The following is a 16,119-nucleotide window of genomic DNA, read 5'->3' on the forward strand; positions in this document are numbered from 1 at the left end:
TCATTCGAGAAAAATACTCAAAACTTGGATTTGTCTATCACAAATACAACTCAACTTCCACCGGGTTTTGAACTCGGTCACGCCGTTGTATTAAGTCACCGTTCTGCTAACTGCGCTATCAAAGCGGTTCTTCTGATGGTCAGTAACCATAAGTCAGACTACGCGATTTATTGTATCTGTTTATATTCCATCTTAATTTTAATCTTTGGACAACGGCAAACGGCAGTAAGCTGACGAAGTAGAAAGTGTTATTGATTAGATGAACCTGTTTTGACAAAACAGCTCTCCTGTCTACAAATTAAATGAACATCATGAAATTCATGAACAGAATATTCACCAAATCGTGGCATACATTCGCCTTCTGGTATCAACTGTTTAATAATTAAAGGCTTTTGTTTCATGACCAGTCGCCTTTCTGAGATATAAAGCTAAGATCGTTATGGAACGCTTACCTCGCACACAGACGACACCACACAAATGAAGGATAGCTACTTCTTGGCGATAGATAGCGCTTATTCATATAAAGCAAATATTTTTTTCACATATTGACTTCCTGTTTATCTACTACCAAGCCTAGAAAGATCTGGATGTGACAGTATTTAACCAGTGGTGAGATGTTACATAAGATGTGCGAACAATTTATAGCAGGAAATTTTAGAGATAGCCGTAAATCGATCGGTCTTGTATAAATGGAAGTCTTATCATTACTTCATTCTCATTGTTTACAGAGTGTATCAAAATATATGTAACAACTTCGAGGAACCATTACTCACATCTAAAGGATGAAAACGCATTATTTCTTCCTTAGAGCTTTTTTCCTTCTTTGTATACTTGGTACGATGCACAAGTTAGTTTATTTTTGAGTGGAGTGCGATGGAGGACATCTTAAGCATTTATTATGAGATACTAACATTCAATCATCATTTGGGATAATTTGAGGTTTTCCCTTCAAGTTCAAGTGACATCTGTAGAGAACGAGCCCTAAAAGGGAAATAGTGCGCCCGACTGTTCTGGTATGAAGTTGTTGTGTATTTGCACGTGATGATTCTGGCGGCACATTACACAAAAAGTAATTACTTCAGCATCATAAAATGTAAAAGAAGTAGAAAAATAACGCTTAACAAGGAAATAATGTTTTTCCTGTCCTATAATCATACTCGTATAACATAATTCTATGCTCTAGATCAGCGGTCATCAGCACAGTGCACCCTCGGGCAAGCGTCTCTTACCCACAGATAAGAGACTGCACTATGGTGCACCCGTGGCTGCTGGCGGGTGTGCTCTCTCCCTCTTCCTGCTACACGACGGGGCATATTACGACGCACTGCTTACCCTATACCTATTTCAGCGAGTGCTGACGACCACTGCTCTAGATATAAGAAATATTTCCCCAAAGTCTTGACACATTTAGTTAGTACACCCTGTATAGTATGATGCTGCAAAGGAGTAGAATTCGGGATTTTTACGAAAATGCATACAGAAAAAAAAATGTTTCATTCTGTCTTCTGCTTCCTACTTACAATTTATTTTCAGCTATAGAAGATATTTTTTTTTTTTTATCTACGAATCAATTTATGTCAGAATGTAACACATGCGGACTTCTGGACGAGGTGATTCGGCCTTCATTCTCTGGGCCCATGGATTCATTTATTTATTGGGTTATTTTTACAACGCTGTATCAACAACTCAGGTTATTTAGCATCTGAATGAAATTAAGGTGATAATGCCGGTGAAATGAGTCCGGGGTCCAGCACCGAAAGTTACCCAGCATTTGCTCATATTGGGTTGAAGAAAACCCCGGAAAAAAACCTCAACCAGGTAATTTTCCCCGACCGGGATTCGAACCCGGGCCACCTGGATTCGCGGCCAAACGCGCTGACCGTTACTCCACAGGTGCGGACCGGCCCAAGGAACTTGGTTCCCTCTGCTAATGAAGTTTGCAATTATGACAGATCCATTCCTCTCTATCCATCGTCCTGGAAATTTCATGTCCAAATGTTTAGGATAATCTGCAGCGTGCATACGGGCAGCAGCACATAAATTCGGTCGTGTCTCATGTCAGTACGTTCCCCATTAGAATTCGCGTACTCTCTCTAACTATGCCGTTTAGGCAATTAGTTACTATGACATTTTTTCCTGCTTTGTGTATAACAGGCTGCACATATTTAAGGTACACAATATCGGGACACTCTGTATTCAGTTTAAAAAATAAATATTTTAAGAATATCCAACTTTTTATTGTAAATAAAATACAGTAACATTTATTACAAGTTTATACTATTGCATTTCTGAGTTTTACATACACTCCCTTGCCTAGACGATGGAGATGGATGTGAACATACTGGCTATGAAATAAGCAGAACTTTACGGGCTTTCAGAAGATGTTTCCAGAATTACTATACTTCAAATACAGTAGTTGTTAGGTTAATACCAGTGATGTGTAAATTAGGTTAATACCAGTGATCGGTAAACTCCTGGGAACTTTGTCATCGACAGTATTCCCCCAAAAATTCTCAGTCGTCAGACTGGAGAAGATTGTTAAAATTGAGTGGTGTTATTGAGATCATACACAAAAACTTGTGTTAACTAACGATTTCTTTCATATATGAAATCAGGAAAGCATTAAATAGACTCAGAGATCTTGTCTTTCTTTGATATTTTTTTATTACCCTTTGACAACTTTACAAACACTTATGAATATATATATATATATATATATATATATATATATATATATATATATATATATATATATGTGTGTGTGTGTGTGTGTGTGTGTGTGTGTGTGTGTGTGTGTATGAATTAATACTCATTCGTAAGTCACTGATTCGAATGGTATCGTGACTACAATTGAAATTTATATTGTGTCCTATTCTATTCATTAGGAATGAAAAAATGAAGAAGGGCATATCCATTATGCAAATAAACAATATAACTTGATTACAAATGACATTTAGAGAACCCATTGGTTCATTGTCCTTTCACATAAGCCCACCATCGGTCCTTATCCTAATCAAGATTAATCCAGTCCCTGGCATCATATCCCATCTCCCTCAAATACATCTACGTCTCGGCCTCCCCAAACGTCTTTTTCCCTCTGGTCTCCAAACTAACACTCCATATGTATTTCTGGATTCGCCCATACGTGCTTCATGCCCTGCCCATCTCAAACGTCTGTTACTTCTTGACGTTAGATTGATTTCAGGTCCTCTGATTGCTTTTGCCGTGCTGATGCCTATGGTTGGTGGGCTGGAGTCTAACTTTACAATTGCATTTCTCCACGATATTATTAATATGATGGGATTTTAAACTTCCTTTTTATCTGTGTTATTGTTTGATATTAAATTGAATTATGAACTTGCGATTGCTTTCTTCCAGACTGCGTATTGGTAGAACAGATTCTGGAGATGTGCTTATTTTCTTTGTACAAGTGACTTAAGTTGAATTTTAGTCTTCCTGTTGCTTTTCTGCTTGTTAAAAGTTTCAGGGTGGGTTTGATTTTGAATTATATGTTTGTGCTAATTCCTTATGTTAGGCTCAATAGTTTGAACTAGAAAAGTTCTCATGCTAATAATTTTGAAACTTGAGGATCTCTTTCGAAAGTGCGGTCCATTGTTATGTTTTATTCTAAACTTCTGGTTGCTTTTTAATGTTATTTCCTGATACTGAATTAAATTTTGAACGTAAGCAGTTTATTATCTCCTGAACCTGTGCTTCGAAGCAGAAGATTTTCTTCGTTATGCCCTCTGGTAGCTCTGATGCTAATTGTCTATTATAAGGCGGTAGTTTCCCATGTTATTTTCTGTTAGTTTGAATTTTGAAATTGTAAAATCTTACTGAGTTGTCTGATTTCAAAACTTGAGGTGATTTATTTCTCGTATCTATTCTTAGATTTGATTCTAATCTTCTGGTTGCTTATTTTGTGATTTTCTGATTTTATATTGGATTTTATACTTGTGGCATCATTTTTCTTTGATACTTCTAGATACGATTTTTTCGAAACTTGAGATTTCTTTTTGTCCTACAGTTTGTTGTTGTTTTTGTAATTCGTTGTTAACTCTCTAGCATCTATTAGTGCTTTATGGTTGTACTAACAGATGGAGTTACATGTCAACAATGTGACGCTGAAAGGTTACTGCCCAGCGACAGTCCTGATATATTGTATTTTATATTTTTGAAGATTGGCTAATTAATATTAACCCAGCACACTCACAATCATATAAATTTCCATACTCTAGGCACCCAGGAGATTTTTCTTCTTCAAGAAAAATTCACCGAGAACCAAGCCCAGGAATCGAACCCGAGACCTCCCGATAGGCGACAGTCTGTTGTTATTTTTAATTATTAGTTCTTGGTTTCTTTTCCCATTCTAATGTCTAACGTTATATTTAATTCTGAACTTTAAATTACCTATCTTGTGCTAATGTTTACTATTTTTAGCAATATTTTCAAGCGTTAACTTGGGCTTTGATTTTTTATTTAGCCTATATATGCCTGGTGCTCTATGATACTAACTTTGATTCTGAATTTCTTCTTTTCCGTGTTACTCTGTGACATTAAGTTATATTCTGAATTCTAGTGCTTTCCTCATTAGTGTTAGTATTTGCTGTTAACTTGGTTGTGATATCTGTGCCGCTATACGATATCCTGTATGACTTTGAGTTTCTGAGTACTTTTCCGAATGTTAAGATTACTTTACAATCTTCTGGTGGTTTTTTTGTACTAATGCTAGATATTTTACTTGTTTCTTTCTTAATGCTACTTGATAGGTTGCATACGTGACTCTAATTTTCATGCTACTGATTGACATTAAACTCGATTTACAAGCTACTTTTGATATGCTTTGTCTAACTTCTGGTTGTTCTATCCTCTGTTAACGTCTGCTGTACGGTATGACACGGAACTTCTGGTTGCTTCCGCCGTGCTTCCCGAACCCAATGACACTCGCTCCCTGGTGCTTTGCGGCCTTCTTCACATCCATCACCATTCCGGCGTCACTGCGGATCGTGAAGTCGTCGTCAAAGTACCATTTCTGGTTTTTGCCTCCATGCGGGTTAAATGTGATGATTTGGCCACCGTTCTTCGCACCCGTGATGTCCAAAACGAGCCTGAAAAAGCGACACAGTAATTGAATTTATACTGATATTTTGAGTTTAATATTTGCCTATATCAGTTGTTGCAAAAGCGTGGGTCGATCCCCTGTGGGGTCGTGTAAAGAGCTGAGATGATCGGGAGACGATTTACAAAATAAAACAAAAAAATCCCTTATTAGCATTTATTTATTTTGTATTTTAAAAGAGAAACATAAACAACGTTGAACATAATAATAAAAATATTTCAGTAGTTATAAAGTATAAGATAATGTAATGTGATAAGTGTGTATATTTCTCAGAAAGTAACTTCTCAAATCTGGACTCTGTATTCGATACATATACACAGTGACATAATTGACAAATTCAGGAATATTTATCGTTTTTATTTTGATTTTTGTTGGCAGTTATAGACAAGAAACTCATTTTGCACAGCTACGAAGTTACAAATACTGCCAAATAGTAAGAGCTTCTTTCGCGAGCTTCAGATATTACTATTATTATTATTATTATTATTATTATTATTATTATTATTATTATTATTATTATTGAAACTTGGACTCTCACTTTGAGAGAGGAACATAGGTTCAGGGTGTTTGAGAATAAGGTGCTTAGGAAAATATTTGGGCCTAAAAGGGATGAAGTTACAGGAGAATGGAGAAAGTTACACAACACAGAACAGCACGCATTGTATTCTTAACCTGACATAATGAGGAACATTAAATTTAGACGTATGGGATGGGCAGGGCATGTGGCACGTATGGGCGAATCCAGATATGCATATAGAGTGTTAGTTGGGAGGCCGGAGGGAAAAAGATCTTTGGGGAGGTCGAGATGTAGATGGGAAGATAATATTAAAATGGATCTAAGGGAGGTGGGATGTGATGATAGAGACTGGATTAATCTTGCTCAGGATAGGGAGCAATGGCGGGCTTATGTGAGGGCGGCAATGAACCTCCGGGTTCCTTAAAAGCCAGTAAGTAAGGAAGTAAGTATTATTATTATTATTATTATTATTATTATTATTATTATTATTATTTATTCTGGAGTTAATGAAGGAATAAAACTTCCAAACTCCATTCGAGTGTAACCTTGGCTCTTCCAGTCCGTAATGTGTCGCTCTACCAACAGTGCTAACCTGGCTCTCATATCACTAACAAATGTCTCACTTCACTTAGTCGAATGACTTGTGACAGCGGTGTTAGGGAGGACCTCGTGCTTCTTAGTTTACTGTGGATCAAATTGTTCTTGTAGTCTACTTAGTACTTACCCGTTGACTTTACTGTAGATCATGTTGTTCTTGTACTCCCAAAGCTGGTTGTCGCCGCCGTGGTACGGCCACATGATCACTTCCGCACCACTTCGCTTCTCACCTCGTCTAACATCCAGAACTAGTCCATTGTGAATACTTCTTATTATGAACGCCATGTTGGAAAATCCTGTAAACATCACACTTAAATGTACAGGGTGTAAATAATACAAGCTATCGGACTTAAAGGTGATATATGGGGTCAGGATTCGTGTGCGAATAAATATTTTTACTGGCTATTTGAAAGTCATGGAAAAACATTTTATTCATGTTTTGCACTTCTGTGATGACGAATATGCAATAATTAATCGTACGTAGTTTTTGTTTATTTCAGGCGTTCCTGCATGTAATAGATTATTGTGAATGTATCGTATCATATCTCAGGATTTTTTTACATGAACCCGAAATTTGCATATTTCATAAAAATAAGATTTTACATTGTTTGATTGTCAGCACATAGTATTTTTTGGTTGACTGTACTTAGTGGCTAGAAATTGCCATTTGTGAAAAAAAAAAAATCAAAATAACCACTCCCTGCTTTTGTTTCATTGAACTACTGCACAACAAGAAGCATTCCTAAATATCCCTACCTATCTGAAACATAATGCCCCCTACCCACCTTTTCACTAGCAGTGTCAAGTGCGTGATTTTGTTGTATTTTGTGTGAGTGCATTCGCTCGTGATGCCTCCTGCAACATTATTGAAAGTAATACAATAATTCCTATGCATATAGAGTGTTAGTTGGGAGGCCAGAGGGGAAAAGATCTTTGGGGAGGCCGAAACGTAGATGGGAAGATAATATTAAAATGGATTTGAGGGAAGTAGGATATAATGGTAATAATAATAATAATAATAATAATAATAATAATAATAATAATAATAATAATAATAATAATAATAATGATTTATTTTAGCTGGCAGAGTTAAGGCCGTAAGGCCTTCTCTTCCACTCAACCAGCAAAAAGTGTATATACATATGCATGAACTTACAAAGAATTCAACAATTTGATTTAGATGAGAGTTACATGTATACAAGAGTTATTTACGAATTAAACAACAAAATACTATGAACTATCAATTAAACACTGAAATAAACTGTGTAGCAGAATTAAACTAAAATACATAGAATGTTAATATATTTCAAATGATATTAGATAATAGAAAGAGATTATTATGAGACAATTTTGAAAATACAGCACAATCAGGATGATGTCTAAAGAAAAAAAGCAACAGTGTAGTCAGTGATAGTTAAAATCAGTATGATTGGAGTGAAATGCTAATAAGGTTATCTTTTAAGCTGTTCTTAAAGGTGTTTGTTGTCTTGCAGCCCCTGATACTTTGTGATAAGGAATTCCATTGACGCGAGGTGGATATTGTAAAAGATGAGGAATAACAAGATGTTCTATGAAGAGGTATATTTAGCGTGCCACAGGTAGAGACTGGATTAATCTTGCTCAGGATAGGGACCAATGGCGGGCTTATTTGAGGGCGGCAATGAACCTCCGGGTTCCTTAAAAGTAAGTAAGTAAGTAATACAATAATTCCTAACAGAACAGATTTTCCATACCAACTGGTGTTATCGGAATACCTTAGTTACAGCATTGTGTTCAAAGTAAAGGAGGTCTTTTGCCAAGAAAGTGAGGCTTGCTTGAGCCTGGATCTTACACTAAATTTTTATACAGTAATTTCGTGTGATGTTAAACGATCAATTTCAGCATTCAGAAATATATTTGTTTATAACAGACAAAGCATGATAACAGAGAACCTTGAAAAGTTGTTAGTTTTGTTTTGTAATCAGAAAAAAAAAGAAAGGTAAACAAAAAAATAAAATGCAGCCTTCATATTGAAACTTAATGTTAAATAAAAAACCAAAGGCCTACAGACTTAAATGGCATATCGTTCACTTTTGATTTCTAGAAAGATAGTAAATCCTACAAAAATAAATTAGGTATTTTTTGCACTTATTTGTTTTATTGTGGAAATTTTAGACTTTGTTTGTGGATATATAACAAAAATATAAATTAAGTTTTGTTCTGTCTCGCTTCTCAGTTTCATTGTAATAAAATATATTAGGAAGGATAAAGGTACCGTATTTTGGGGAGGCCGAGACGTATATGGGAGGATAATATTAAAATGGATTTGAGAGAGGTGGGATATGATGATAGAGACTGTATGTATGTGTATATTTATTCACACTGCAAATGGGTATATACCCGATGGCAGTGGTAACTAATCACACTCAATAATGACAATAATAAACGACTAATAAAAAAAATTAATAATAAATTGATAATAAATGCTAATAATAAAATCAATACTAATAATAATTAATAATAACAATAATAATAATTACTACTACTACTACTAATAATAATAATAGTAATAATAATAATAATAATAATAATAATAATAATAATAATAATAATAATGAGCGTCCTAAATTAAATGAAGCACGATCACTTAAAATGATATTTAAAGTAAATCTAATTTGTATTATAACCCTAAGTTCTAACTAAGACCTAATGTTCATAAGGGATTAATCTTGCACAGGATAGGGACCGATGGTAGGCTTATGTGAGGGCGGCAATGAACCTGCGGGTTCCTTAAAAGCCATTTGTAAGTAAGTAAAGGTACCGTATAAATATAATTATTGCGGTGCAAGAAGCATTCAGCTAAGGGCGTAGCTCAGGCGGTAGTGTGTTTGTCTACTGCTGCGCTGGGCCGTGGGTTCAATTCCCTCTTGGGCTGATCACCTGGTTGGGTTTTTTCGAGGTTTTACCAAACCGTAAGGCGAATGTCAGGTATTCTCATGTCGAATTCTTGGCCTCATCTCGGCTCCGCGTGAGTTCCGTCACGGTGCATGAACATAGAGTAGAGCATGAATTGAGTCTCAGGACTCCCCAGTAAACTCATGAATTGAGTCCCGGTTCAGAGCAGGTAGAATTTACAGGTAGATAAATTCAATGAAACTTTCCTTTTGAATTTTACACGCTTGAGAGTATTTTCACAACTGTTATTCGTAGTTTGGGCATAATCTAAGCTACATTAGCAATACTGATCAATTTATTTATTTACTAATTTATGGTGTTGCACGAATTTGGTTAACAATTTTGTTTAGCAAGTTTGATAGTTTCAAATGTATAATTTAAAATTGTCACAGCAGTTAAAATTCTTAGGAGGAATTTAAAAGAAACAGGCTCAATGAACTGAAACCTGCTTATTTCACTTCTACTTAATTGTCGTATTTTATTGTTTATAAAAACTCCTTTTGCGTGTATGGGTTCTTTCTGAAAGCTTTACTTCGAATCTTATTTTCCTCTGAACGTCTGTAAGTTTATCTAGGAAAGCAAGGATGATTGATGTGACGGTGCAAAACACGTGCTGTTCAGCTTAGAATGAAACGATTTACATGAGTTTGTTCTTGTGGCTGTAGAAGAGCACGTTATGCTCAAATCGCTGGGAGTAACTCTGAATTTTGTTAATTATAGATGTCTAAAAGATATTCACAAAAGCTCTAGGATCTTAAAAATCGCTGGGTTTTATTGACATCAAATCGTCCGTAAAGGTATCATCAACTTCAATTTGATTTAATGGTGACAGTCCGAAACAATAGTAACTAACAAACTGTCCTATTTTTGTGTTATTTACATAGCACGGCTCGGAAGTTGCTGACCTAAAAATAACAGGAAAATGACCTGTAAATTGGGTTTAAATTTCTGAAAATATGACATTAAAATTTAAAAAGTGACCAAGATATTAATATAATAATAATAATAATAATAATAATAATAATAATAATACATTTACTAATTTCAAAACCCTCCTGTCAAATATTCAGTATATTCAGTGTTGTACAGTCAGAGCACACAACATTGTGCAATTGACAAAGTCAGTAATAAAAATTAAACAACAGAACAAAATTGTATCAAAAACTCTCAACAACATTGACATTAAAAACTCATTAATTTCATAAAATTGTTTGTTAATTAACCAACCAGAGAAAAGTCTGTTAAAAGACTTCGTTTCCAGATTAAAAAGATATCTCGGAAATTTATTTGCAATTTTTAAAGACATAATAAAATAATTATTTATTGTTTTGGTTAGCTTACACTTAGGTATGTCAAAAAGGTCACGGTTTCTGGTGTTGTATATATGGATATCATTCCTATACATTTGTGAATTTTCTTTGACGAAATTTAGGGCTTGATAAATATACAGTGATGTTAATATTTTCATTTACTAATAACGGTCTGCAGTGTGCCTTCATTGATGAATTTGTTATAATTCTAATAGTTTTTTTTGTAACATAAATACCTTATTAGTATGAGTACTATTACCCCATAAAAGTAGTCCATAAGAAAGTATACTATGAAAATAAGAAAAATAGACGACTCTAATGTAATTCTTCGGAACAACATTTTCAAATTTCGCAGAAGAAATATTACTCTTGACAATTTTTTACAAATAAAATCAACATGTCCACACCTGTGGAGTAACGGTCAGCGCGTCTGGCCGCGAAACCAGGTGGCCCGGGTTCGAATCCCGGTCGGGGCAAGTTACCTGGTTGAGGTTTTTTCCGGGGTTTTCCCTCAACCCAATATGAGCAAATGCTGGATAACTTTCGGTGCTGGACCCCGGACTCATTTCACCGACATTATCACCTTCATCTCATTCAGACGCTAAATAACCTAGATGTTGATACAGCGTCGTAAAATAACCCAATAAAATATAAAAAATAAAAATCAACATGGTCTGCCCAGGTTAGTGTGCTGTCCACAGTAATACCAAGAAGTTTAAAATTATTATTTTCAATGACTGTACTGCTAATTACTGTTTAGACTGTGAGCTTTTCTAAAATATAATTTTTTCTAATGTATGATTTTTATTTTTAACATATCAATTTTCTATATTATTTTAACAATTACTTCGATTCACATTATTATAATTATTTGATTCTTAGAATTAATGTAACTAAATTTGCTTTCATGTTATTATTATTATTATTATTATTATTATTATTATTATTAATTGTATATTGTTCCTGTATTTCTGCCATTTTTATATTTGCTATTGTTTCAATACTGGTTGAGTGGAAGTGAAGGGTTTATGTCCTTACCTCTGCCGGTAGAAATAAATCTACTAAATAAAATAAATGGATAATAAATAAATAAATAAATAATTTTAAAAGGAACTGCAGGAAGTGTTGGTGAAACGAAGAGGGAAGACGTGAAAACTCCAAGAAAAGCCCTTGGCTTTGTCCGCCACAAAATAACTCCACTAGGCCTATCGCCAACTGATCTCCCGAAGTGGCTTTTATGATGGATAGTAACAACAAATTATATCACGAGATTCTGTCTGAATTTTGATCTCTGGACAACGCCAAACGTTGAACATGGAGTAAGCCGACGAAGTGAAAAGTGATATTGATAAAATGGGGCTCTATTTTGATGACACTTTTCGCCTCTCTATAAATTAAATATTACGAAATTCGTGTACAGAATATCCCCCGAACAGTGACATGCACTCGGTGCTTAATAATTCAAGTCCTGTTGGCTTTTGGTTCATGACCAGCCGCCTATCTCGGATATAAAGCTAAGATGTTAAGGCTCGCTTACCTCTCACGCAGACAAATGAAGGACAGATACTTTCTGGCGAGTAGACAGAGGTTGGTTCTTATAAAGCCGCTATTTCTCCACATAGCATAAGTTTCTTTTTATCTAATACAACTGATCTCCCGAAGTGGCTTTTATGATGGATAGTAACAACAAATCATACCACGAGATTCTGTCTGAATTTTGACCTCTGGACAACGCCAAACGTTGAACATGGAGTAAGCCGACGAAGTGAAAAGTGATATTGATAAAATAGGGCTCTATTTTGATGACACTTTTCGCCTCTCTATAAATTAAATATTACGAAATTCGTGTACAGAATATCCCCCGAACAGTGACATGCACTCGGTGCTTAATAATTCAAGTCCTGTTGGCTTTTGGTTCATGACCAGCCGCCTATCTTGGATATAAAGCTAAGATAGTTAAGGCTCACTTACCTCTCACACAGACAAATGAAGGACAGATACTTTCTGGCGAGTAGACAGAGGTTGGTTCTTATAAAGCCGCTATTTCTCCACATAGCATAAGTTTCTTTTTATCTAATACAACTGATCTCCCGAAGTGGCTTTTATGATGGATAGTAACAACAAATTATATCACGAGATTCTGTCTGAATTTTGATCTCTGGACAACGCCAAACGTTGAACATGGAGTAAGCCGACGAAGTGAAAAGTGATATTGATAAAATAGGGCTCTATTTTGATGACACTTTTCGCCTCTCTATACATTAAATATTACGAAATTCGTGTACAGAATATCCCCCGAACAGTGACATACACTCGGTGTTTAATAATTCAAGTCCTGTTGGCTTTTGGTTCATGACCAGCCGCCTATCTTGGATATAAAGCTAAAATAGTTAAGGCTCACTTACCTCTCACACAGACAAATGAAGGACAGATACTTTCTGGCGAGTAGACAGAGGTTGGTTCTTATAAAGCCGCTATTTCTCCACATAGCATAAGTTTCTTTTTATCTAATACGGAGTATTAACCAAGGCTAGGAAGATCTGAGGTAATACATGGGTGTGACAGATAGTATTTAATCAGTTGTTAAATGTTACTTAAGATGTACGAAAAATTTATAGGAGGAAATTTCGAAGACAGTCGTAAATCAATCCATCTTATGTAAACCTAAATCTTATCATATTTACGTTTCCATTGCACGAAGTGTATACCCATATAATGCGATACTAGAAACAATAGAATTCGGGATTTTCAGGAAAATGCTTTCCGAAAAAATGTTTCGTTCTGTCTTTTGTTTTCTACTTAATAGCAATATATCTTGACCTTTAGGAGAGACAGAAATAGACTATTTCAGTTTGCCAGAATTTCCTTGTGCTACACAAACACAACGTCTCTTCAGGCTCGTCCAAAAGTCCCAGTGTGTAATATTGGAAATCGAGGGGAAAAACAAGGAGAACGAGGACAATATAATGAGAAAGAGGAGAGTACAAGAGGAATACAAGGAGAGAGAGAGGGGAACAGAACGAGAACAAATGAAAGACAACCAGAATAAGAGGACCAGAAAGACAACAGGAAGAATACAAGGAGGACGAGGGGAATACAAGGAGAATCAGGTGGATGCAGGGAGAATATAAAGAGAGCAGAGGGAATACAAGGAGAACGTGTAAAAGATAAGAACAGTGATGTCAAAGAAAGCGCATTTTTCTGACCTTGACGTCGTGCGCGGGCAGCAAGCGCTAAGTATGGAAAGAGGAAGGGTTGTGTATATGAATAAGCAACCTGTTGGATTAAGAAAACAGTGGTGTACAAACTTCAGACAGAACGTGAAATTTTTATGTCGTTATTTTTATATGGCTCCTTTCTGTTTAATATTATCTATATTGTCTGTAAAACAAAAGTACTAACACTGATTTCTTAATATTGCACTTGTGTTTTAAATCTTAATAACATAATAGAGAGTTAAGTAATATTCACTTAAATTCCATGGTAGTATAATACTATACTGTATTAAGAGGATGAAACACATCATTCATAAAGAAAGTGATATTCCAAAGAAAGAGACTGAGTATGATATGATAAGTTGGAATTGATACTGCTGGTATCTTTAGCCTTACAAAAGTAATCAATAAACTAATCAAAACAATATTACAGTACAAAGCAAAGTTACCTAGGTACTGTATCTGTTTTAAGTGTAACTAGTATTACATAACAAAACTCTTATCGCATTATGCTTTTAAGGTGGTATTTGTGAGCAACTTCCTATCATCAGAATATTTAATTATTTTCTCGAAATCTGCTGAAGCTATAGAGCTGACATTTTTACAACACATGGGCACTTATTTTTGCTTATGATATAACAGTAGTTGCTTTGTTAATTCATTTCCTTACAAACAATTTCCATGCGAATATTTTCAAAATTTTCAATACACTACCTTCAGTAATACGTATATACCAGCAGTGTCAGAGTTGTAAGCTCCGAAACCGGTTGTGGAGCTAGAGACGTCCAGTCGGAGCGTGAACTTGCTTATGTCTGTGGAAGCACCGGAGCACGCAACGAGTTATAGTGGAGCGCTCCACTTCGTTTAGGCTGTGTCTGACAACGCTGGTATGTACGGTATATTAGATTTACGAAAACATTCTGTAAGGCTACTTAATAAATAGGCCTATACCTGAAAATTTCACTTTTCTATACGAAAAGTTGAGAAACTATTTCTTTTGAATAAAAAAATCGAACTTGTGAAAAATGAGCATTAAAATTAAAACTTACATTCTTACAATACACTTAAACTTCTCAGGCAAATCTAAAAATTAACATGGATACAGTAAGGTCCGGGGTTCGATCCCAGGTGGTGACAGGATTTTTTCTCGTTACCAAACTTTCAGAACGGCCCCGAGGTTCACTCAGCCTCCTATAAAATTGAGTACCGGGTCTTTCCCGGGGGTAAAAGGCGGTCAGAGCGTGGTGCCGACCACACCACCTCATTCTAGTGCCGAGGTCATGGAAAGCATAGGGCTCAACCTCCATGCCCCCCAAGTGCCTCCATGGCATGTTACGGGGATACCTTTACAGTTTTAATAAGTTCTCTTCCCTTTATCAATTGAATCAGTGCTGGCCATCCCTGAATATAGCTCGACCAAGCGGCATATAATACCTCTTTCGTCTGCTTCTTTCCTTTCCGCTGTAAAGCGCTCAGGCTCTCCTGAGCTCTAAAGCACGCGCTTGCTCCTGTGGGCATCAATTGACATGCCTGCATAAGGGGAACAAGAGAACAAAACGAGAACAAGCGGAAGACAACCGGAATAAGGAGAATAAGAGGAATAGAATGAAATCAAAAGAAATACAAGAATAACAAGAAGAACAGAACGAGAAGAAGGGGAAGACAACCATAATAGGGGAAATACAAGGGCAGCAAGAAAAATACAATGAGGGGAAGGGGGCAGAAAAATAACAATTGGCATACAATGAGAATTAGGTGAAGGCGAAGAGAAGAAGTATACAATGATGGTAAGGGTAATATAAGGAGAACAAGGGGAATACAAGAGGGGTTTCAATTTTTATGTGACTGCCAATTCTCAATACATCCAGCCCCCATACGTAATAAGAAGAACTTCGTTTCACATTGAATGTAATAAAAAAACTTCGACTTTGTTATATTAATCTACTATTGATTATCTTTTTAGGTCGTGTATTTAGTCTGAAACTGTATATCTTTTGCATTGATTATTCCTGAAACATCTCATTAATCTTTAACAGGATCCATTTTTCATTAAGATGCATTCTGCTACATAATTCATGTGAATTGTAACTGTGACCACTATTTTATATTATAACTTTACTATTGATAATTGGTTATAAATTATGTATTTTGATGCCAACTATAAACCTAATATACCTCAGGGTGATACAGGGTTTATTAAATTGGATAATAAAAAAAATAAAATAAAATACTTAGAGGAAAATAATAAATTACTTAGTTACTTACTTACTTACTGGCTTTTAAGGAACCCGGAGGTTCATTGCCGCCCTCACATAAGCCCGCCATTGGTCCCTATCCTGAGCAAGTTTAATCCATTCTCTATCATCGTATCCCACCTCCCTCAAATCCATTGTAATATTATCTTCCCATCTACGTCTCGGCCTCCCT

At 35.6% G+C, this 16,119-nt stretch overlaps 2 protein-coding genes across 3 annotated transcripts in view; both read right to left on the minus strand.

Annotated features, from left to right (window-relative positions):
- Positions 1–607, minus strand: part of LOC138699479 (uncharacterized) — a 33,711-nt gene extending 33,104 nt beyond the window's left edge. Inside the window, exon 1 of one of the 2 annotated variants that reach the window (XR_011332019.1) lies at positions 453–607. The gene's annotated coding sequence lies outside the window, so the exon portion shown is untranslated. The remainder of the gene's footprint in view (positions 1–452) is intronic. The other variant, XM_069825391.1, reaches the window with a different exon arrangement.
- Positions 608–2,215: 1,608 nt separating this feature from the next.
- Positions 2,216–12,035, minus strand: LOC138699480 (endo-1,4-beta-xylanase A-like). Its single transcript, XM_069825392.1, has 3 exons — positions 12,015–12,035; positions 6,361–6,529; positions 2,216–5,108 (listed from the first exon to the last, which is right to left on the minus strand). The coding sequence occupies exons 2-3, from the start codon at positions 6,516–6,518 to the stop codon at positions 4,874–4,876; spliced, it is 393 nt and encodes a 130-aa protein (XP_069681493.1). The 5' UTR covers positions 6,519–6,529; positions 12,015–12,035; the 3' UTR covers positions 2,216–4,873.
- Between the last annotated feature and the right edge of the window lie 4,084 nt (positions 12,036–16,119).

Source organism: Periplaneta americana, chromosome 5 (genome assembly GCF_040183065.1).
Source record: "Periplaneta americana isolate PAMFEO1 chromosome 5, P.americana_PAMFEO1_priV1, whole genome shotgun sequence".
Classification (NCBI taxonomy): domain Eukaryota; kingdom Metazoa; phylum Arthropoda; class Insecta; order Blattodea; family Blattidae; genus Periplaneta; species Periplaneta americana.

Excerpts from the sequence above, each read along its gene's own strand:
- LOC138699480 (XM_069825392.1), bottom strand. The coding sequence starts at position 6,518 with ATGGCGTTCATAATAAGAAGTATTCACAATGGACTAGTTCTGGATGTT. Across the intron at positions 5,109-6,360 it reads ATCTACAGTAAAGTCAACGG|GCTCGTTTTGGACATCACGG; the intron begins GTAAGTACTAAG and ends TCGCTTTTTCAG.